Source organism: Carcharodon carcharias (genome assembly GCF_017639515.1).
Source record: "Carcharodon carcharias isolate sCarCar2 chromosome 40 unlocalized genomic scaffold, sCarCar2.pri SUPER_40_unloc_8, whole genome shotgun sequence".
Taxonomy (NCBI): Eukaryota; Metazoa; Chordata; class Chondrichthyes; order Lamniformes; family Lamnidae; genus Carcharodon; species Carcharodon carcharias.
In genome coordinates this window covers 42,772-62,822 of record NW_024470862.1, presented here as the reverse complement: position 1 = coordinate 62,822, position 20,051 = coordinate 42,772, and the positions used below count along the sequence as shown (strand labels likewise).

Sequence of the window (20,051 nt, the reverse complement as noted above, 5' to 3'; positions counted from 1 at the left end):
TCTTTGAGGAGCAAACAAGAAGGATAGATAAAGGGGAACCAGTAGATGTAATATATCTGGATTTCCAAACGGTGTTTGGATAAGAGCCCATGGAGTTGGGAGTAGTATATTAGTATGAATAGAGGATTGGCTAATGAATAGAAGACAGAGAGCTGGGATAAGGGGGGCATTTTCAGGAGGGCAGCCTGTAACTAGTGGAGTACCATCGGGGCCACAATTATTTACTTCCCTCAGATGAGGGAAGTGAATGTACCATCGCCACGTTTGCAGATGACATAAAGATAGGTGGGAGGGCAAGCGGTGAAGATGACACACGGAGTCTCCAGAGGGATGGGTGAATCCCAGAGATCGAGCATACAGGCTCAGCGGGTAATAGGGAAGGCAAATGGAACATTGGAAATGGGAGCATAAAAATTTAGGGACGTCTTGCTAAAACTACACAGTGTTAGACCACGCCTAGAATACTGTGAACGGTTTTGGTCGCCTGATCTAAGGAAAGATGTACTGGCACTGGAGGCAGTCCAGAGAAGGTTCACTAGGTCAATCCCAGGGATGGTCTTATGAGCAGAGGTTGAGTAGGTTGGGCCTGTACTCGTTGGAGTTTAGAAGAATGAGAGGCGACCTTACTGGAACAGGTAAGATTCTTAGAGGAGGCTTGACAGGGTAGATGGTGAGAGGTTGTTTCCCCTTTTGGGAGGGTCGAGGACCAGAGGGCTTAATCTCAGAGTGAGAGGTTGTCCACTTCAGACAGAGACACGGAGGAATTTCTTCTCTCAGAGGTTAGTGAATCTGTGGAATTCTTTACCGCAGAGGGCTGTAGAGGCTGGATCATTAAGCATATTCAAGGCTGAGATAGATTTTTAATCAGTAAGGGAATCGAGGGGTTATAGGGAAAAGGGAGGAAGGTGGAATGGAGGATTATGTGATCAGCCAAGATCCCGTGGATGGGCAGAGCAGACTCGATGGGCTGAATGGCTTACTTCTGCTCCTGGGTCAATGTTAAGACAGCGGCAGTGAGGGAGATCCCGGACTGGGGGAGCTCCAGAGTGAGTTCCCCGCAGTCTCTCTCGACTGTCTGCCTGGGGAACACGCAGATCTCTGTCCCGGCGACCCCACTGTCACCACTTGCCACCACCTCCCACTCCCACAGCTGCAACCACCACCCCCCCACCCCACCCCCCCATAGCCCTCCAGGCCATCTCTAGCCCCCCTGAACCACCCGCTCACTCTCGCTGGGCTGGGAGGGAGACTGAGACTTGCTGGATCGGGAGCAGGAACCTGGGCTGATTCACCCCCACCTCCCTAACCCAGGGGTCAGTGGACAGGGATGGGGAGCAGGAACCCGGGTTGATTCACCCCCACTCCCTAACCCAGGGCCTCACTGGTACCTGGTGCAGTACATTCCGATCCAAGAGGAAGGAAGTGATTATTAATGGTGCAGTTATTCTGATCTCACAGCTGAGACATTTCACTCTGTGCCCTCATGTCACGTGCTACCAGTCCCAGAGGGGCTGCGACTGACTGGAAAGGGAAGGGTTCTCCCCTATACAGTTTCCACACTTCACAGAGAGATTACTCACTGCAAGACCACTGTCCCCATCAAACACACCCAGGACAGGTACAGCACGGGGTTAGATACAGAGTAAAGGTACCTCTACACTGTCCCCATCAAACACTCCCAGGACAGGGACAGCACGGGGTTAGATACAGAGTAAAGCTCACTCTACACTGTCCCCATCAAACACTCCCAGGACAGGTACAGCACAGGGTTAGATAGTGAGTAAAGCTCCCTCTACACCGTCCCCATCAAACACTCCCAGGACAGGTACAGCACGGGGTTAGATACAGAGTAAAACTCCCTCTACACCGTCCCCATCAAACACTCCCAGGACAGGTACAGCACGGGGTTAGATACAGAGTAAATCTCGCTCTACACCGTCCCCATCAAACACTCCCAGGACAGGTACAGCACGGGGTTAGATACAGAGTAAATCTCCCTCTACACCGTCCCCATCAAATGCTCTCAGGGCAGGAACAGCACGGGGGTTAGATACAGAGTAAATCTCCCTCTACACCGTCCCCATCAAACACTCCCAGGACAGGTACAGCACGGGGTTAGATACAGAGTAAATCTCGCTCTACACCGTCCCCATCAAACACTCCCAGGACAGGTACAGCACGGGGTTAGATACAGAGTAAATCTCCCTCTACACCGTCCCCATCAAATGCTCTCAGGGCAGGAACAGCACGGGGGTTAGATACAGAGTAAATCTCCCTCTACACTGTCCCCATCAAATGCTCTCAGGACAGGTACAGCACGGGGGTTAGATACAGTGTGATGTTGTGTAAAGTCCGGACTCGAGCTCAGTGTTGTTGTGACAGCCTGGAGGAATTAACCGGGGCATTCCAGACGCCTATCTCAGGAAGTTTTGCGTGGGTCTTTTGGGAATTCACCACCAAAGTGAAAGCGTCCGGTTCCAGTGGCTTCCTGGTATGGCTGTGCGATCGAGGATATATATTGGACTGCTCTCTCTCTGTGTGCGTTTGTCGCTCAGTTGGACAATGTTTGCGGTCTGGATGATGGTAGGTATTGTTTCACTGTGGCTGTGGTGTGTGTTTTGCTGTTCGGTTGTGTCGGTGTGTTTGTGTGGTGTGTTGTCTCGATAAGACCCAACTCTACTCCCACCCTCCCACCACTCCGCCCTGTCTCCCCTCCCTCCCTCCCGCTCTCTCACTCTCTCTCCCTCCTCCCCCCCCTCCCTCCACACTGCCCTGTCTCCCCTCCCTCCCTCCCTTCACTCTGCCCTGTCTCCCCTCCCTCCCTCCCTCCACTCTGCCCTGTCTCCCTCCCTCCCGCTCTCTCACTCTCTCTCCCTCCCACCACTCCGCCCTGTCTCCCTCCCTCCCTCCCGCTCTCTCACTCTCTCTCCCTCCTCCCCACCCTCCCACCACTCCGCACTGTCTCCCTCCCTCCCTCCCTCCACTCTGCCCTGTCTCCCCTCCCTCCCTCCCTCCATTCTGCCCTGTCTCCCTCCCTCCCGCTCTCTCACTCTCTCTCCCTCCTCCCCACCCTCCCACCACTCCGCACTGTCTCCCTCCCTCCCTCCCGCTCTCTCACTCTCTCTCCCTCCCACCACTCCGCCCTGTCTCTCCTCCCTCGCTCCTGCTCTCTCACTCTCTCTCCCTCCTCCCCTCCCTCCCACCACTCCGCCCTGTCTCCCCTCCCTCCCTCCTCTCTCACTCTCTCTCCCTCCTCCCCTCCCTCCCACCACTCCGCCCTGTCTCCCCTCCCTCCCTCCTGCTCTCTCACTCTCTCTCCCTCCTCCCCTCCCTCCCACCACTCTGCCCTGTCTCCCCTCCCTCCCTCCACTCCGCCCTGTCTCCCTCCCTCCCTCCCTCCCTCCACTCTGCCCTGTCTCCCTTCCTCCCTCCACTCTGCCCTGTCTCCCCTCCCTCACTCCCTGCCTCCACTCCGCCCTGTCTCCCTCCCTCCCTCCCACTCTCTCTCCCTCCTCCCCTCCCTCCCACTCTCTCTCCCTCCTCCCCTCCCTCCCACCACTCCGCCCTGTCCCCCCTCCCTCCTTCCCTCCACTCCGCCCTGTCTCCCTCCCTCCCTCCCTCCCACCCTCCACTCTGCCCTGTCTCCCCTCCCTCCCTCCCTCCCACCACTCTGCCCTGTCTCCCGCCCTCCTTCCCTTCCTACACTCTGCCCTGTCTCCCTCCCTCCCTCCCTCCCACCATTCTGCCCTGTCTCCCTCCCTCCCTCCCTCCCACCATTCTGCCCTGTCTCCCTCCCTCCCTCCCTCCCACCATTCTGCCCTGTCTCCCTCCCTCCCTCCCTCCCACCACTCTGCCCTGTCTCCCTCCCTCCCTCCCTCCCACCATTCTGCCCTGTCTCCCTCCCTCCCTCCCTCCCACCACTCTGCCCTGTCTCCCTCCCACCTCCTCTCCCTCCCCAAACTCTCTCTCCCTCCTCCCCTACCTCCCCTACCTCCCTCTCTCTCCCTCCTCCCCTACCTCCCTCCCCTCCCTCTCTCTCCCTCCTCCCCTACCTCCCCTCCCCTCCCTCTCTCTCCCTCCTCCCCTACCTCCCCTCCCTTCACTCTCTCTCCCTCCTCCCCTACCTCCCCTCCCTTCACTCTCTCTCCCTCCTCCCCTACCTCCCCTCCCCTCACTCTCTCTCCCTCCTCCCCTACCTCCCCTCCCCTCACTCTCTCTCCCTCCTCCCCTCCCTCCCCTCCCCTCACTCTCTCTCCCTCCTCCCGTACCTCTGCTCCCCTCAGTCTCTCTCCCTCCTCCCCTACCTCCCCTCCCTCCCCCTCACCTTTCCTCCACTCACTCTCTCTCCCTCCTTCCCTGCCTCTCCTCCCCTCACTCTCCCTCCCTCCTCCCCTACCACTTCTCCCCTCACTCTCTCTCCCTCCTCCCCTCCCCTCACTCTCTCCCTCCTCCCTCTACCTCCCCTCCCCTCACTCTCTCTCCCTCCTCCCCTACCTCTCCTCCCCTCACTCTCTCTCTCCCTCCTCCCCTACCTCTCCTCTCCTCACTCTCTCCACCTCCTCCCCTACCTCTCCTCTCCTCACTCTCCCTCCTCCCCTACCTCCTCCCCTCACTCTCTCTCTCCCTCCACCCCACCTCTCCTCCCCTCACCCCACCTCTCCTCCCCTCACTCTCTCTCTCCCTCCTCCCCTACCTCTCCTCTCCTCACTCTCTCTACCTCCTCCCCTACCTCTCCTCTCCTCACTCTCCCTCCTCCCCCTCACTCTCTCTCTCCCCCCTCTCTCTCTCTCCCCCCTCTGTCACTCTCCCTCCCTCCCCTCCTCCCTCTCTCCGCCTCCTCCCTTCCCTCACTCTCCCTCCTCCCTTCCACTCACTCTCTCTCCCTCCCCTCCCCTACCTCTCCTCCTCTCCCTCCCCTCCCCTACCTCTCCTCCCCTCCCTCTCTCTCCCCGTCCCCTCACTCTCTCTCTCTGCCCCCTTCCCTCCCTCTCTCTCTCTCCCCTCCTCCCTTCCCTCTCTCTGCCTCCTCCCCTCCTTCAGCCTCCCTCCCAGCTCCCTCTACACTATTTATAATGGGGAACAAAGAAATGGTTGTCCAACTAAATACCTACATGTGTTCTGTCTTCACAAAGGAGGACACAAATAACATCCCAGAAATGTTGGGGAACAAAGGGTTTAGTGAGAGGGAGGAACTGAATGAAATCAGCATTAATAGGGAAATGGTGTTGGGGAAATTGATGGAATTGAGGGCTGTTAAATCCCCAGGGCCTGATAATCTACATCCCAGAGTACTTAAGGAAGGGGCCCTAGAAATATTGGACGCATTGGTGGTCATCTTCCAAGGTTCTATAGACTCTGGAACAGTTCCTACAGATTGGAGGGTAGCTAATGTAACCCCACTATTTAAAAAGGGAGGCAGAGACAGAACGGGGAATTATAGACCAGTCAGCCTGACGTCAGTAGTGGGGAAAATTCTAGAGTCCATTATCAAAGATTTAATAGCTGAGCGCACATGTAAAACAGTGGCAGAATCGGACAGAGTCAGCGTGGACTTACGAAAGGGGAATCATGCTTGACAAATCCACTGGAATTTTTCGAAGATGTCACGAGTAGAGTTGATGAGGGGGAGCCAGTGGCTGTGGTTTATTTGGACTTTCAGAAAGCCTTCGACAAAGTCCCACATAAGAGATTGGGGTGTAGAATTAAAGCGCGTGGGATTGGGGGTAGTGTATTGAGATGGATAGAAAACTGGTTGGCAGACAGGAAACAAAGAGTAGGAATAAAGGGGTCTTTTTACAAATGGCAGGCGGTGACTAGTGGGGTACTGCAGGGATCGGTGCTGGGACCCCAGTTATTCACAATATATATTAATGATTTAGATGAGGGAGCTAAATGTAATATCTCCAAATTTGCAGATGACACAAAGCTGGGTGGGAGGGTGAGCTGTGAGGAGGATGCAGAGATGCTTCAGTGTGATTTGGACAAGCTGACTGAGAGGGTAAATGCATGGCAGATGCAGTATAATGTGGATAAATGTGAGGTTATCCATTCTGGTAGCAAAAACAGGAAGGCAGATTATTATCTGAATGGCTATAAATTGAGAGAGGGGAATGTGCAACGAGACCTGGGTGTCCTTGTACACCAGTCGCTGAAGGTAAGCATGTAGGTGCAGCAGGCGGTAAAGAAGGCAAATGGTATGTTGGCCTTCATAGCGAGAGGATTCGAGTACAGGAACAGCGATGTCTTGCTGCAATTGTACAGGGCCTTGGTGAGACCACACCTGGAATATTGTGTGCAGTTTTGGTCTCCTTATCTGAGGAAGGATGTACTTGCTGTAGAGGGAGGGCAGCGATGGTTTACCCGACTGATTCCTGGGATGGCGAGACTGACACAGGAGAAGAGATTGAGTCGATTAGGATTATATTCGCTGGAGTTCAGAAGAATGAGGGGGGGTATCTCATGGAAACCTATAAAATTCTAGCAGGGTAGATGTAGGAAGGATGTTCCCGATGGTGGGGGAGTCCAGAACCAGGGGTCACAGTCTGATGATATGGGGTAGACCATTTAGGACTGAGATGAGGAGACATTTCTTCACCCAGAGAGTGGTGAGTCTGTGGAATTCGTTACCACAGAAAGTAGTTGAGTCCAAAACATTGTACGTTTTCAAGGAGGGGTTAGATATAGCTCTTGGGGGCCAAAGGGATCAAAGGGTAGGAGGAGAGACCGGGAGCAGGGCTATTGAGTTGGATGATCAGCCATGATCATATTGAATGGCGGAGCAGGTTCAAAGGGCTGAATGGCCTTCTCCTGCTCCTAGTTTCTATGTCTCTATGTTGTTCCTCTCCCTTACTCTCATACCCTATCTCCCTTCACCTCTCCTCTCTCCATCCACACTCCCCTCTGCCTCCTCCCCTCCCTCCCTCCCTCCTTCTCTCTTTCCCCTCCCCCTTTCTCCCATCCGCACTCCCACTCATCCATCCACCTCCCCTCCCTCAATCGCCCATTCTAGGAGTGAGTTACAGACTGGAATCTAATCGAAGGGTTCGGAGTGGGGTTTATATATAGAATAACAGATACCCGGGAGTGAGTTACAGACTGGAATCTAATCGAGGGGTTCGGGGTGGTTTATATATAGAATAACAGATACCCGGGAGTGAGTTACAGACTGGAATCTAATCGAGGGGTTCGGGGTGGTTTATATATAGAATAACAGATACCCGGGGGTGAGTTACAGACTGGAATCTAATCGAGGGGTTTGGGGTGATTTATATACAGAATAACAGATACCCGGGCATGAGTTACAGACTGGAATCTAATCGAGGGGTTCGGTGTGGTTTATATATAGAATAACAGATACCAGGGGGTGAGTTACACACTGGAATCTAATCGAGGGGTTCAGGGTGGTTTATATATAGAATAACAGATACCCGGGAGTGAGTTACAGCCTGGAATCTAATTGAGGGGTTCGGGGTGGTTTATATATAGAATAACAGGTACTTGGGAGTGAGTTACAGACTGGAATATAATTGAGGGTTCGGGGAGGGAGGTGGTGTGGATTATATATAGGATAACAGGTAACCGGGAGTGAGTTAGAGACTCATTTCCCTGTTATCTCAGCGTAGGCTGGGGTATGGTGAAGGTCGCACATACACAAGTGCTTGGGTCATTGTGGAGGGCGATTCTAGCCCTGAGCCAAATTGGTGGTTTGTGGGATCTTGCTGTGTAGACAATGGCCAGTTGCTGCCGGACAGTATAAAGATGGAGTCTGTTTGTCTCTGCAGCTGTGTGTGGCTTCTGTTGGTGCACAGAGTTCCTGTTCCAGCTTGCAGTACCAAGGGGACGACAGATGCTGCAGCAAGTGCCCAGCAGGTAAGGGTGGACTCTCCACTCCACAGACCAACTGTCTGTCCCTCTCTGTCTGTCTGTCTGTCTCTCTCTCTGTCTGTCTCTCTCTCTCTGTCTGTCTCTCTCTCTCTCTGTCTGTCTCTCTCTCTCTCTGTCTGTCTCTCTCTGTCTCTCTCTGTCTGTCTCTCTCTGTCTGTCTGTCTGTCCCTCTCTGTCTGTCTGTCCCTCTCTGTCTGTCCCTCTCTGTCTGTCTCTCTCTGTCTGTCTGTCTCTCTCTGTCTGTCTGTTCCTCTCTGTCTGTCTGTTCCTCTCTGTCTGTTCCTCTCTGTCTGTCTGTCCCTCCCTCTCTCTCTCTGTCCCTCCCTCTCTCTCTCTGTCTGTCCCTCTCTCTCTGTCTCTCTCTCTCTGTCTGTCCCTCTCTGTCTCTCTCTCTCTGTCTGTCTCTCTCTCTGTCTGTCCCTCCCTCTCTCTCTGTCTGACTGTCCCTCTCTGTCTGTCTGTCTGTCTGTCCCTCTCTCTCTGTCTGTCTGTCCCTCTCTGTCTGTCTGTCTCTCTCTCTGTCTATCTCTCTCTCTGTCTGTCTGTCCCTCTCTGTCTGTCTGTCTGTCTGTCTGTCTGTCTCTCTGTCTGTCTCTCTGTCTGTCCCTCTGTCTGTCCCTCTCTGTCTGTCCCTCTCTGTCTGTCCCTCTCTGTCTGTCCCTCTCTGTCTGTCCCTCTCTGTCTGTCTCTCTCTGTCTGTCTCTCTCTGTCTCTTCTCTCTATCTCTCGCAATGAGTCTATCTCTTTGATCCTGTCTCTCTCTCTCTCTCTCGATGAGTGTCTCTCTCTCTGTCACTGACCATCTCTCTCTCTCTCTCTCACTGACCATCCCCCTCTCTCTCACTAACTGTCTCTCTCTCTACCTCTCGCAATGAGTCTATCTCTTTGACCTTGTCTCTCTCTCTCTCTGACCGTCCCTCTCTCTCTGTCACTGACCGTCTCTCTCTCTCTATCTCTCGCAATGAGTCTATCTCTTTGATTCTGTCTCTCTCTCTCTCTCTCAATGAGTCTCTCTCTGTCACTGACCATCCCTCTGTCACTGACTGTCCCTCTCTCTGTCACCAAATGTCTCTCTCTCTTTCTCTCGCAATGAGCCTATCTCTTTGACCCTGTCTCTCTCTCTCTCTCAATGAGTGTCTCTCTCTCTGTCACTGACCATCCCTTTCTCTCTCTCTCACTGACCGTCTATCTCTCTCTCTCACTGACCATCCCTCTCTCTCTCACTAACTGTCTCTCTCTCTACCTCTCGCAATGAGTCTATCTCTTTGACCTTGTCTCTCTCTTTCTCTCTATCACTGACCGTTCCCCTCTCTCTCTCTGTCACTGACCGTCTCTCTCTCTACCACTCGCAATGAGTCTATCTCTCTGACCCTGTCTCTCTCTCAATGAGTCTCTCTTTCTCTCTGGCCATCTCTCTCTTTCTGACCGTCTCTCTCTCCCACTCTGACCGTCTCTCTCTCTCTCACAATGAGTCTATCTCTTTGACCCTGTCTCTCTCTCTCTCTCTCAATGAGTGTCTCTCTGTCACTGACCGTCCCTCTCCCTCTCTCTCACTGACCGTCTATCTCTCTCTCTCACTGACCATCCCTCTCTCTCTCTCACCATCCCTCTCTCTCTCTCTCACTAACTGTCTCTCTCTCTATCTCTTGCAATGAGTCTATCTCTTTGACTCTGTCTCTCTCTCTCAATGAGTCTCTCTCTGTCACTGACCATGCCTCTCTGTCACTGACTGTCCCTCTCTCTGTCACCAAACGTCTCTCTCTCTCTATCTCTCGCAATGTCTATCTCTTTGACTCTGTCTCTCTCTCTCTCTCTCTCTCAGTGAGTCTCTCTCTGTCACTGACCATCCCTCTCTGTCACTGACCGTCCCTCTCTCTGTCACCAAACGTCTCTCTCTCTCTATCTCTCGCAATGAGTCTATCTCTTTGACCCTGTCTCTCTCTCTCTCTCTCAATGAGTGTCTCTCTCTCTGTCACTGACCTTCCCTCTCTCTCTCTCACTGACCGTCCCTCTCTCTCTCTCACTGACCATCCCTCTCTCTCTCTCTCACTAACTGTCTCTCTCTACCTCTCGCAATGAGTCTATCTCTTTGACCCTGTCTCTCTCTCAATGAGTCTCTCTTTCTCTCTGGCCGTCTCTCTCTTTCTCTCTGGCCGTCTCTCTCTTTCTGACCGTCTCTCTCTCTCTCTTTGACCATCTCTCTCTCTCTCTCTGACCGTCTCTCTATCTCTCTCTGACCGTCTCTCTCTCTCTATCTCTCACAATGAGTTTATCTCTTTGACCCTGTCCCTCTCTCTCTCTCAATGAACGTTCCTCTCTCTCTCTCACTGACCTTCCCTCTCTCTCTCTCACTGACCGTCCCTCTCTCTCACTGACCGTCCCTCTCTCTCTCTCACTGACCGTCCCTCTCTCTCTCTCACTGACCGTCTCTCTCTCTCTCCCTGGCCATCCCTCTCTCTCTCTCCCTGGCCGTCCCTCTCTCTCTGTGTCACTGACCATCTCTCTCTCTATCTCTCGCAATGAGTCTATCTCTTTGACCCTGTCTCTCTCTCAATGAATCTCTCTTTCTCTCTGGCTGTCCCTCTTTCTGACCGTCTCTCTCTCTCTATCACTCGCAATGAGTCTATCTCTTTGACCCTCTCTCTCTCTCAATGAGTGTCTCTCTGTCACTGATCGTCCCTCTCTCTCTCTCTCTGACCGTCTCTCTCTCTCTGACCGTCTCTCTCTATTTCAGGCAGCCACGTACTAAGGGACTGTACACATACCGCCGAGACTTTGTGTGCTCCCTGTCTGTCTGTCTGTCTCTCTCTCTCTCTGACCGTCTCTTTCTCTCTCTGATCGTCCTTCTCTCTCAGTCTCTCCGACCGTCACTCTCTCTCTGACTGAGTCTCTCGCTCTCTGACCGTCCCTCTCTCTCAGTCTCTGACTGTCTCTCTCTCTCTGACTGAGTCTCTCGCTCTCGGACCGTCCCTCTCTCTCAGTCTCTGACTGTCTCTCTCTCTCTGACTGAGTCTCTCTCTGTCTGACCGTCTCTCTCTCTCTCTCTCTCTCTCTCTCTCTGACTGTCCCTCTCTCTCTATTTCAGGCAGCCACGTGCTGAGACTGTACACATACCGCTGAGACTTTGTGTGCTCCCTGTCTGTCTCTCTCTGACCGTCCCTCTCTCTCAGTCTCTCTGACCGTCTCTCTGAATGAGTCTCTCTCTGTCTGACCATCTCTCTCCCTCTCTCTGACCGTCTCTCTCTCTCTCTCTGAGTTTCTGTCTGTCTGACCGTCTCTCTCTCTCTCTCTCTGACCGTCCCTCTCTCTCTGTCTCTCTGACCATCTCTCTCTCTGACCGTCCCTCTCTCTCAGTCTCTCTGACCGTCTCTCTCTCTGAATGAGTCTCTCTCTGTCTGACCGTCCCTCTCTCTCTGACCGTCCCTCTCTCTCAGTCTCTCTGACCGTCTCTCTTTCTCTGAATGAGTCTCTCTCTGTCTGACCATCTCTCTCCCTCTCTCTGACTGTCTCTCTCTCTCTGAGTTTCTGTCTGTCTGACCGTCTCGCTCTCTCTCTCTGACCGTCCCTCTCTCTCTGTCTCTCTGACCATCTCTCTCTCTCCCTCTGAATGAGTCCCTCTCTGTCTGACCGTCCCTCTCTCTCTGACCGTCTCTCTCTCTCTGAATGAATCTCTCTCTGTCTGACCGTCTCTCTCTCTCTCTCTCTCACCGTCTCTCTCTCTCTCTCTCTCTTTATTTCAGGCAGCTACGTGCTGAGGGACTGTACACATACTGCCGAGACTTTTTGTACTGCCTGTCGCAAGGGCGAGTACATGGACGCCATGAATGGCCAAATGCACTGCCTCAAGTGCTCACACTGTGACCAAGGTGCTGCTGAGGGGGCGGGGCAGTGGGTGGTGGGGGAACGGGTTGGGGGGTGGGGGCGGTGGCTGTGGTGGGGGAGAGGGGGAGGATGAGGGGTGAGGCGGGTGCAGGGGAGGGGTGGTTGGGTGAGGGTTTGGGGATGTTCCAAAGAGCCAGTGGTGTGGGGGAGGGGGCCGGGGAAGGGGGGGAATGGGGACACCTCCCTAGCGGGGATGTTGGGTGATGATTGCACAACGTTCAGCACCCGCTCCCCTCTCTCTCTCCCTCCCTCTCTCTCTCCCTGCCTCTCTCTCTCCCTCTTCCTCTCTCTCTCTCCCCCTCTCTCTCTCTTCCTCTCCCTCTCTCAGTCTCCCTCTGTCTCCCACTCTCTCTCTCTCCCTCACTCTCTCTCTCTCTCCCTCTCTGTCTCCCTGTCTCCCACTTTCTCTCTCTCCCTCGCTCTCTCTCTCTCTCTCCCTGCCTCTCTCTCTCCCTCTTCCTCTCTCTCTCTCCCCCTCTCCCTCTCTCTCTCTTCCTCTCCCTCTCTGTCTCCCTCTGTCTCCCACTCTCTCTCTCTCCCTCACTCTCTCTCTCTCTCCCTCTCTGTCTCCCTGTCTCCCACTTTCTCTCTCTCCCTCTATCTCTCTCTCCCTCTCTCTCTCTCCCTCCCCCCCTCCCCCCTCCCTCTCCCCCCTCCCTCTCCCCCCTCCCTCTCTCTCTCCCTCTCTCCCCCTCTCCCTCTCTCTCCCTCTCTCTCTCTCTCTCCCTCTCCCTCCCTCTCCGTCTTGCTCTCTCTCACTCCCTCTCTGTTGCTGCAGTCCATGTCCAAATGCAGCGAGACCTGGACAATATCCAGGCTCAGGGCTGACAAGTGGAGAGTAACATTCAGGTCACACAAGTACCAGGCAAAGACCATCTCCAACAAGAGAGAATCCAACTATCGCCCCCTTGATGTTCAATGGCATCACCATCACTGAATCCCCCCACTATCTACATCCTGGGGGTTACCATTGACCAGAACCTGAACTGGGACCCAGACAGATAAATACTGTGGCTACAAGAGCAGGTCAGAGGCTGGGAATCCTGCGGAGAGTAACTCACCTCCTGACTCCCCCCCCAAAGCCTGTCCACCATCGACAAGGCACAAGTCAGGAGTGTGGATGGGACACTCTCCATTTGCCTGGAAGCTCAACATCGTCCAGGACAAAGCAGCCCCCCACCCAGCTCGATCGGCACCACATCCACAAACATTCACTCCCTCCACCACCGACGCACAGGGGCAGCAGCGTGTGTACCATCTACAAGATGCACTGCAGCAACTCGCCAAGGCTCCTTCGACAGCGCCGCCCAAACCCACGACCCACTCCCATCTAGAAGGACGAGGGCAGCAGACACATGGGGAACACCCACCACCTGGAAGTTCCCCTCCGAGCCCCTCACCATCCCGACTTGGGAATATATCGGCCGTTCCTTCACTGTCGCTGGGTCAAAATCCTGGAACTCCCTCCCTAACAGCGCCGTGTGTGTACCTACACCACACGGGTACAAAATCCTGGAACTCCCTCCCTAACAACGCCGTGGGTGTACCTACACCACACGGGACAAAATCCTGGAACTCCCTCCCTAACAGCGCCGTGGGTGTACCTACACCACACGGACAAAATCCTGGAACTCCTTCCCTAACAGCACCGTGGGTGTACCTACACCACACGGGACAAAATCCTGGAACTCCCTCCCTAACAGCGCCGTGGGTGTACCTACACCACACGGGACAAAATCCTGGAACTCCCTCCCTAACAGCGCCGTGGGTGTACCTACACCACACGGGGACTGCAGCGGTTCAAGTAGGCAGCTCACCCCCACCCCCTTCTCAAGGGGGGCAATTAGGGACGGGCAATAAACGCTGGACCTGGCCAATAACCCCCACATCCTGGGAATGAATGGAAATAAATCTGACCAATTGATTTATCTCATTCCGCTGACAGAATATGGATTCAAGGAGTTACAAAATTGCACTGCGACAAGGCCCAGGATATGTAGCTGTGCAGAAGGATTCGACTGTGAGCACAAGAGTGACGAGGGAGGTTGTAAAACCTGTAAGAGGAGGCTGACGTGTCAGACTGGAGAGGGTGCTGTCACCACAGGTACAATAAAGAGCCCCCGCTGTAAATGGGAAATCTGACAAAGGGAGAGCATGATAACCCTCCTATAGTCCCAGGGACAGGTTACAATACAGAGCTCCCTCTGTAAATGGGAAATCTGACAAAGGGAGAGCATGATAACCCTCCTATAGTCCCAGGGACAGGTTACAGTACAGAGCTCCCTCTGTAAATGGGAAATCTGACAAAGGGAGAGCATGATAACCCTCCTATAGTCCCAGGGACAGGTTACAATACAGAGCTCCCTCTGTAAATGGGAAATCTGACAAAGGGAGAGCATGATAACCCTCCTATAGTCCCAGGGACAGGTACAATACAGAGCTCCCTCTGTAAAAGGGAAATCTGACAAAGGGAGAGCATGATAACCCTCCTATAGTCCCAGGGACAGGTTACAATACAGAGCTCCCTCTGTAAATGGGTAATCTGACAAAGGGAGAGCATGATAACCCTCCTATAGTCCCAGGGACAGGTTACAATACAGAGCTCCCTCTGTAAATGGGAAATCTGACAAAGGGAGAGCATGATAACCCTCCTATAGTCCCAGGGACAGGTTACAATACAGAGATCCCTCTGTAAATGGGAAATCTGACAAAGGGAGAGCATGATAACCCTCCTATACTCCCAGGGACAGGTATAATACTGAGCTCACTCTGTAAATGGGAAATCTGACAAAGGGAGAGCATGATAACCCTCCTATAGTCCCAGGGACAGGTTACAATACAGAGATCCCTCTGTAAATGGGAAATCTGACAAAGGGAGAGCATGATAACCCTCCTATAGTCCCAGGGACAGGTTACAGTACAGAGCACCCTCTGTAAATGGGAAATCTGACAAAGGGAGAGCATGATAACCCTCCTATAGTCCCAGGGACAGGTTACAATACAGAGCTCCCTCTACACTACCCTGACAATATAAACCCCCACCCCCACGCCAATTTATACCCAGCTCCCTTTATGTTACCCGGTTAGTGGGTGTGTGATGAGGGGGGGAAGTGGGTGAGGGGCTCTGATTTGGCGATGAATTGAATATGGGAAGATGTCAAAGCTCCGATCTCTCTCTCTCTCGCTCTGTTCCCCAGGGTCGCATACGAATGGGACCGTCTGCAAGCCCTGTCTGGAGGGATTCTTCACCAGTCACCCATCTGGGCAACCGTGTCAACCGTGGACCAGGTGAGTCTGCAGTCGATGCTGGTGTCAGACTGCGTATGAGATGGGGAGAGGGAGGGGGAGAGAGAAGGGAGGAGAGAGTGGGAGACCATAGGACACACAGGAGCAGGAATTAGGCCATTCGGCCCATCGATTCTGCTCCGCCATTCAATCATGGCTGATAAGTTTCTCGACCCCCTTCTCCCCGTAACCTTTGATCCCCCCCTTACCAATCGAGAACCTATCTATCTCGGTCTTAAATACACTCAATGACCTGGTCTCCACAGCCTCCTGTGGCAATGAGTTCCATAGATTCACCACTCTCTGGCTAAAGAAGTTTCTCCTCATCTCTGTTCTAAAAGGTTTTCCCTTTACTCTGAGGCTGTGTGCACCCTCGGGTCCGAGTCTCTCCTACTAATGGAAACATCTTCCCCACGTCCGCTCTATCCAGGCCTTTCAGTATTCTGTAAGTTTCAGTCCGATCCCCCCAACCTCATCCTTCTAAACAGCATCGAGTATAGACCCAGAGCCCTCAAACGTTCCTCATAATGTTAAGCCTTTCGTTCCCGGGATCGTTCCCGTGAACCTCCTCTGGACCCTCTCCAGGGCCAGCACATCCTTCCTGAGATATGGGGCACAAAATTGCTCACAATATTCTAAACGTGGTCTGACCCAGAGCTTTATAAAGCCTCAGCAGCACATCCCTGCTTTTATATTCTAGTCCTCTTGAAATAAATGCCAACATTACATTTGCCTTCCTAACTACTGACTCAACCTGCAAGTTAACCTTAAGAGAATCCTGGACTAGTGACTCCCAAGTCCCTTTGCACTCCAGATTTCTGAATTCTCTCCCAGTGCTGTACCTGTCCTGGGAGTGTTTGATGGGGACAGTGTAGAGGGAGATTTACTCTGTATCTAACCCCGTGCTGTACCTGTCCTGGGAGTGTTTGATGGGGACAGTGTAGAGGGAGATTTACTCTGTATCTAACCCCGTGCTGTACCTGTCCTGGGAGTGTTTGATGGGGACAGTGTAGAGGGAGCTTTTCTCTGTATCTAACCCCGTGCTGTACCTGTCCTGGGAGTGTTTGATGGGGACAGTGTAGAGGGAGGTTTACTCTGTATCTAACCCCGTGCTGTACCTGTCCTGGGAGTGTTTGAAGGGGACAGTGTAGTGGGAGCTTTAATCTGTATCTAACCCCGTGCTGTACCTGTCCTGTGTTTGTTTGATGGGGACAGTGTAGAGGGAGATTTACTCTGTATCTAACCCCGTGCTGTACCTGTCCTGGGAGTGTTTGATGGGGACAGTGCAGAGGGAGCTTTACTCTGTATCTAACCCCGTGCTGTACCTGTCCTGGGAGTGTTTGATGGGGACAGTGTAGACGGAGCTTTACTGTGTATTTAAACCCGTGCTGTACCTGTCCTGGGAGTGTTTGATGGGGACGGTGTAGAGGGAGTTTAGAAAATAGTCAGGGAAAGAGAGGGCATGGGGAGAGAGGCGGGGTGAAAAGAGATAAGATGGACAGTCGAGGGTGGGAAAAGCGAACCCTTAACAGTCTCTGGTTTCTCCGCCAAGGTGCGAAGAGCTGGGGATGGAGACGCTGCAAGTGGGGAGCCCAGTGTCTGACTCGGAGTGTGGACACAGGCAAGCCAATTCCCTTCTGGGCATTGCTGTCGGACTGAGCGCTGCTGTCATCATTTCTTCCACGCTGCTGCTCGTTTACATCTACATCCAGAAACGCAGAGGTGGGCAAGAGCGACAGACATATGGGCAGTGAGGGTAAGGGTTACCCCCTCCCCTCCTCCGATTGGGGAAGGGGCTACCCGGTGTGTGTGTGTGTGTGTGTGTAACTGGGAGGAGGTGGGTGAGAGGGTTAATCCCCCCCTCCGATAGGGGAAGGGGCTGCCCGGTGTGTGTGTGTGTGTGTGTGTGTGTAACTGGGAGGGGGTGGGTGAGAGGGTTAATCCCCCCCTCCGATAGGGGAAGGGGCTGCCCGACGTGTGTGTGTGTAACGGGGAGGGGGTGGGTGAGAGGGTTAATCCCACCCCTCCGATAGGGGAAGGGGCTGCCCGGTGTGTGTGTGTGTGTGTGTGTGTGTAACTGGGAGGGGGGGTGGGTGAGAGGGTTAATCCCCCCTCCAATAGGGGAAGGGGCTGCCCAGTGTGTGTAACTGGGAGGAGGTGGGTGAGAGGGTTAATTCCACCCCCCCTCCGAGAGGGGAAGGGGCTGCCCGGTGTGTGTGTGTGTGTGTGTGTGTGTGTAACTGGGAGGGGGTGGGTGAGAGGGCTAATCCCCCCTCCGATGGGGAGTAGTTTACATTTGTCATTATTAAGAAGCATTTTTAATTTACAGGCTCAATGATTCTGAAAGACAAAAAGGTGAGTCCCGAATGTCTAACCCCGTGCTGTACCTGTCCTGGGAGTGTTTGATGGGGACAGTATAGAGGGAGATTTACTCTGTATCTAACCCCGTGCTGTACCTGTCCTGGGAGTGTTTGATAGGGACGGTGCAGAGGGAGATTTACTCTGTATCTAACCCAGTGCTGTACCTGTCCTGGGAGTGTTTGATGGGGACGGTGTAGAGGGAGCTTTACTCTGTATCTAACCCCGTGCTGTACCTGTCGTGGGAGTGTTTGATGGGGACAGTGTAGAGGGAGCTTTACTCTGTATCTAACCCCGTGCTGTACTTGTCCTGGGAGTGTTTGATGTGGACATTGTAGAGGGAGATTTACTCTGTATCTAACCCCGTGCTGTACTTGTCCTGGGAGTGTTTGATGTGGACGGTGTAGAGGAATGTCTGGGTTCTGTAGCCTATACCTAATCAGTGCTGCATTATTTTCCCAAATCTACAGGAACCATCACGGTTACTTAAGGATTATCAGGTCGGACAAAACAACTCCCTGAACTGAGGCAAAAAAAATTAATGGTCAACGTCTGAATATTTATTAATCAAACATTATTGTATCTAACCCACCCCTGTCTTTCTCACTCTCCTGTATCTGGGGTGGTCCCTCTAACACCGTCTCTCTCTCACACACACTCTCCTGTATCTGGGGAGGTCTCTCTAACCCCCTCTCTCTCTCACACACACACACTCCTGAATCTGGTGAGGTCTCTCTAACCCTCTCTCTCTCTCTCACACACACTCTCCTGTATCTGGGGAGGTCCCTCTAACCCTCTCTCTCTCTCACACACTCTCCTGTATCTGGGGAGGTCCCTCTAACCCTCTCTCTCTCTCTCTCTCTCACACACACTCCTGAATCTGGGGAGGTCTCTCTAACCCCCTCTCTCTCACACACACACTCTCCTGTATCTGGGGAGGTCCCTCTAACCCCCTCTCTCTCTCACACACACACACACTCCTGAATCTGGGGAGGTCTCTCTAACCCTCTCTCTCTCTATCTCACACACACTCTCCTGTATCTGGGGAGGTCCATCTAATCCCCCCTCTCTCTCTCATACACACTCATGTATCTGGGGAGATCCCTCTAAACCTCTCTCTCTCTCTCTCTCTCTCTCACACACACACACACACACTCCTGTATCTGGGGAGGTCCCTCTAGCCTCCCCCCCCCCCCCGCCCCCCCACTCTCTCTCCTGTATCTGGGGAGGTCTCTCTTATCTCCCTCCTCACAGACTCGAGAGGACACAGCACTGAATGATGTGATACCAATACCTTCTGTGGCAAAGCACAAAGTGGAGTGCAATTATTTATATAATGTACAGTTTAATTAAATCGATATTAAACACTGAAACTCTAGCTTGCTCGTGATCGGTTATTTCCCCTTTCTTGGCACATTTATATCCGGCAGCGCCCAGTTTGGGTTCTGCCAGGGTCACTCAGCTCCTGACCTCATTACAGCCCTGGTTCAAACATGGACAGAAGAGCTGAGATTCCCCAGGTGATGGGGAGAGTGACTGCCCTCGACATTGAGGCAGCATTCAACCGAGTGTGGCATCAAGGAGCCCCGGCAAAACTGGAGTCGATGGGAATCGGGGGGGGGGGAAATTCTCCCGCTGGTCGGAGTCATACCCAGCGCAAAGGGAGATGGTTGTCGTTGTCGGTGGTCAGTCATCTCAGCTCCAGGACATCACTGCAGGAGTCCCTCAGGGTTAGTGTCCTCGGTCCAACCATCTTCAGCTGCTTCCTCAATGACCTTCCTTCCATCGTAAGGTCAGGAGTTGGGGGATGTTCGCTGATGGTTGCACAATGTTCAGCTCCATTCACGACTCCTCAGATACTGAAGCAGTCCCGTGTCCAAATGCAGCGAGACCTGGACAATATCCAGGCTCAGGGCTGACAAGTGGAGAGTAACATTCACACCACACAAGTACCAGGCAATGACCATCTCCAACAAGAGAGAATCCAACTATCGCCCCCTTGATGTTCAATGGCATCACCATCACTGAATCCCCCCGACTATCAACATCCTGGGGGTTACCATTGACCAGAAACTGAACTGGGACCCAGACAGATAAATACTGTGACTACAAGAGCAGGTCAGAGGCTGGGAATCCTGCGGAGAGTAACTCACCTCCCAACTCCCCCACAAAGCCTGTGCACCACACGGACAAAATCCTGGAACTCCCTCCCTAACAGCGCCGTGGGTGTACCTACACCACACGGGACAAAATCCTGGAACTCCCTCCCTAACAGCACCATGGGTGTACCTACACCACACGGGACAAAATCCTGGAACTCCCTCCCTAACAGCACCGTGGGTGTACCTACACCACACGGGGAATGCAGCGGCTCAAGGCGGCGGCTCACCCCCACCTTCTCAAGGGGGGCAATTAGGGACGGGTAATAAATGCTGGGCCTGGCCAGCGAGGCCCACATCCCGTGAACAAATTTAAACAAATACTCTTGCAGCTTCTTTGGCAGGAGTGGTCAGTGACCTCAGATGACTTTTTTTTAAAAGAAAAGTATTTTATTCAGCCACAGGAAATATATACAGGGTTTAAAAAAACGGATAAAGACAGAGACAGAGAGAGAGAGAGAGAAAGACAGACCGAGAGAGAGA

General features: G+C 53.3%; 1 protein-coding gene across 3 annotated transcripts; it reads left to right on the top strand.

Moving 5' to 3' along the window:
* The first annotated feature begins 2,352 nt into the window (after positions 1–2,352).
* LOC121275057 (tumor necrosis factor receptor superfamily member 5-like) lies at positions 2,353–18,125 on the top strand. Of its 3 annotated transcripts, XM_041182448.1 has the most exons (8): positions 2,353–2,583; positions 7,782–7,869; positions 11,625–11,750; positions 13,712–13,870; positions 14,964–15,054; positions 16,604–16,773; positions 17,381–17,406; positions 17,880–18,125. In XM_041182448.1, the coding sequence occupies exons 1-8, from the start codon at positions 2,494–2,496 to the stop codon at positions 17,934–17,936; spliced, it is 807 nt and encodes a 268-aa protein (XP_041038382.1). In that variant the 5' UTR covers positions 2,353–2,493; the 3' UTR covers positions 17,937–18,125. The 3 variants fall into 3 exon arrangements, with proteins under 3 accessions (XP_041038382.1, XP_041038384.1, XP_041038383.1); XM_041182450.1 differs by lacking the exon at positions 11,625–11,750 and having other exon boundaries at positions 2,437–2,583; XM_041182449.1 differs by lacking the exon at positions 17,381–17,406 and having other exon boundaries at positions 2,437–2,583.
* Positions 18,126–20,051: the final 1,926 nt, after the last annotated feature.

Excerpts from the sequence above, each read along its gene's own strand:
- LOC121275057 (XM_041182448.1), top strand. The coding sequence starts at position 2,494 with ATGGCTGTGCGATCGAGGATATATATTGGACTGCTCTCTCTCTGTGTG. Across the intron at positions 11,751-13,711 it reads GTGCTCACACTGTGACCAAG|AATATGGATTCAAGGAGTTA; the intron begins GTGCTGCTGAGG and ends TTCCGCTGACAG. Across the intron at positions 15,055-16,603 it reads CCGTGTCAACCGTGGACCAG|GTGCGAAGAGCTGGGGATGG; the intron begins GTGAGTCTGCAG and ends TTCTCCGCCAAG.